A 1,644-nucleotide genomic window follows, 5' to 3' on the forward strand; every position below is an offset into this window, starting at 1 on the left:
ATCGCTGACCCCCCATCCCACAGGGTCTCCGGACGCCACCGGCACCGGGACGCTGCTCCTGGTGCTCCAGGACGTGAACGACAACGGGCCGACGGTGGAGCCGCGCAGCTTCGACATCTGCAGCCGGCAGCCCGAGGAGCAGATGCTGAGCATCGTGGACAAGGACCTGCCCCCCAACACCCACCCCTTCTCGGCCACGCTGGAGTTCGGCTCCAAGAGCAACTGGACCGTCAGGGTGAAGGAACCAGGTCGGTGCCACCCGCCCTTGGCGCGGGGCGGCTAAGACGCCGAGCAAAAGCCAGATCCAGGCCCCTTGGCTCCCCACACCCCCCACGGGCTCTGTGCTGTGGGACCCATCCGTGAGCCCGTCCCCCCTGTGCCCCCAGACACGCTGGTGCTGCGGCTGGGGGAGGAGCTGGAGCCGGGGGAGTACAACCTGTTCCTGAAGCTGACGGACGCGCAGGGCAAGGGGCAGACGACGCAGGTCAGAGCCCAGGTCTGCAACTGCGAGGGGCCCGCCCAGAACTGCGAGCGACGAGCCTTTATTGCCGACAGCCTCGGCGTCCCCGCCATCCTGGGCATCCTGGGGGGCATCCTGGCGCTGCTCAGTGAGTACCCAGGCTGGAATGGGGATGGGGTCGCCCCGGCTCTGCCGCACTGACTCCCGTGCCCTCTGGTCACAGTCCTGCTGCTCCTGCTGCTGCTCTTCGTGAGGAGGAGGAAGGTGGTGAAGGAGCCACTGCTGCCGCCCGAGGACGACATGCGGGACAATGTCTACCACTACGATGAGGAGGGTGGTGGTGAGGAGGACCAGGTGGGACAACTGCTGGGTTGGACTTGCCCAAGAGTGGCTGGAAAGGGGTCAGAGGAAAAGGACCTGGAGCTTTTGTCAATAGCTGGTTTGAGAGAAGCCACCGTCTGTCCAGGTGGCCAAGAAGGCCACTAGCATCCTGGCTTGTGTCAGTACTGGTGTGGCTAGAAGGACCAGGGCAGGGATTGTCCTCCTGCACTGGGAAGGCTAGCCCTCCAGTCCTGGGGTCAGGTTTGGGCCCCTCACTCCAAGAAGGACCTTGAGGGGCTGGAGTGTGGCCAAAAGGCAGCAAAGCTGGAGAAGGGTCTAGAGCCCAAGTGTGGGAAGGAGCAGTTGAGGGAGCTAGGGGTGCTGAGCCTGGAGCAAAGGAGGCTCAGGGGAGACCTTCTGGCTCTGCACAGCTCCTGACAGGAGCCTGGAGCCAGGTGGGGGTCAGGCTCTGCTCCCAAGGAACAAGGGACAGGACAAGAGGAAAGGGGCTTAACTCCCCACCCCTGGAGGGGTTTCCAAGCCGTGGAGATGTGGTGCTGAGGGACACGGGTCAGTGGGGACCTGGCAGTGCTGGGGGAACAGCTGCACTCAATGATCTGAAAGATCTCTTCCAAGCCAAACGATGCTTTGGTTCTACGGGGTCCCTGCTGCACCCTTCCCATGGTCACCCCGCTCCCTGCACACCCTGTTTTACAGTCCATGGTCCTTCCTGTCCCGGGTCCCAGTATGATGGTGCCTGTGGCCATCCCTCAAGTGTCTCCTCCTCATGCTCCCCCCCCAGGACTATGACCTGAGCCAGCTGCACCGGGGCCTGGACGCCCGCCCGGAGGTGATCCGCAACG

General features: G+C 63.9%; 1 protein-coding gene across 1 annotated transcript; it reads left to right on the plus strand.

Annotated features, from left to right (window-relative positions):
* Nucleotides 1-70: 70 nt before the first annotated feature.
* On the plus strand, nucleotides 71-1,638 carry LOC103776061 (cadherin-1-like; the record flags this gene model as incomplete). Its single annotated transcript, XM_008943549.1, has 4 exons — nucleotides 71-248; nucleotides 387-608; nucleotides 684-814; nucleotides 1,584-1,638. Coding segments are annotated over 4 exons (586 nt in total), but the record flags the coding sequence as incomplete, so codon positions are not given.
* Nucleotides 1,639-1,644: the final 6 nt, after the last annotated feature.

This window comes from Merops nubicus, unplaced genomic scaffold (assembly GCF_000691845.1).
Source record: "Merops nubicus isolate BGI_N331 unplaced genomic scaffold, ASM69184v1 scaffold25617, whole genome shotgun sequence".
NCBI lineage: Eukaryota > Metazoa > Chordata > Aves > Coraciiformes > Meropidae > Merops > Merops nubicus.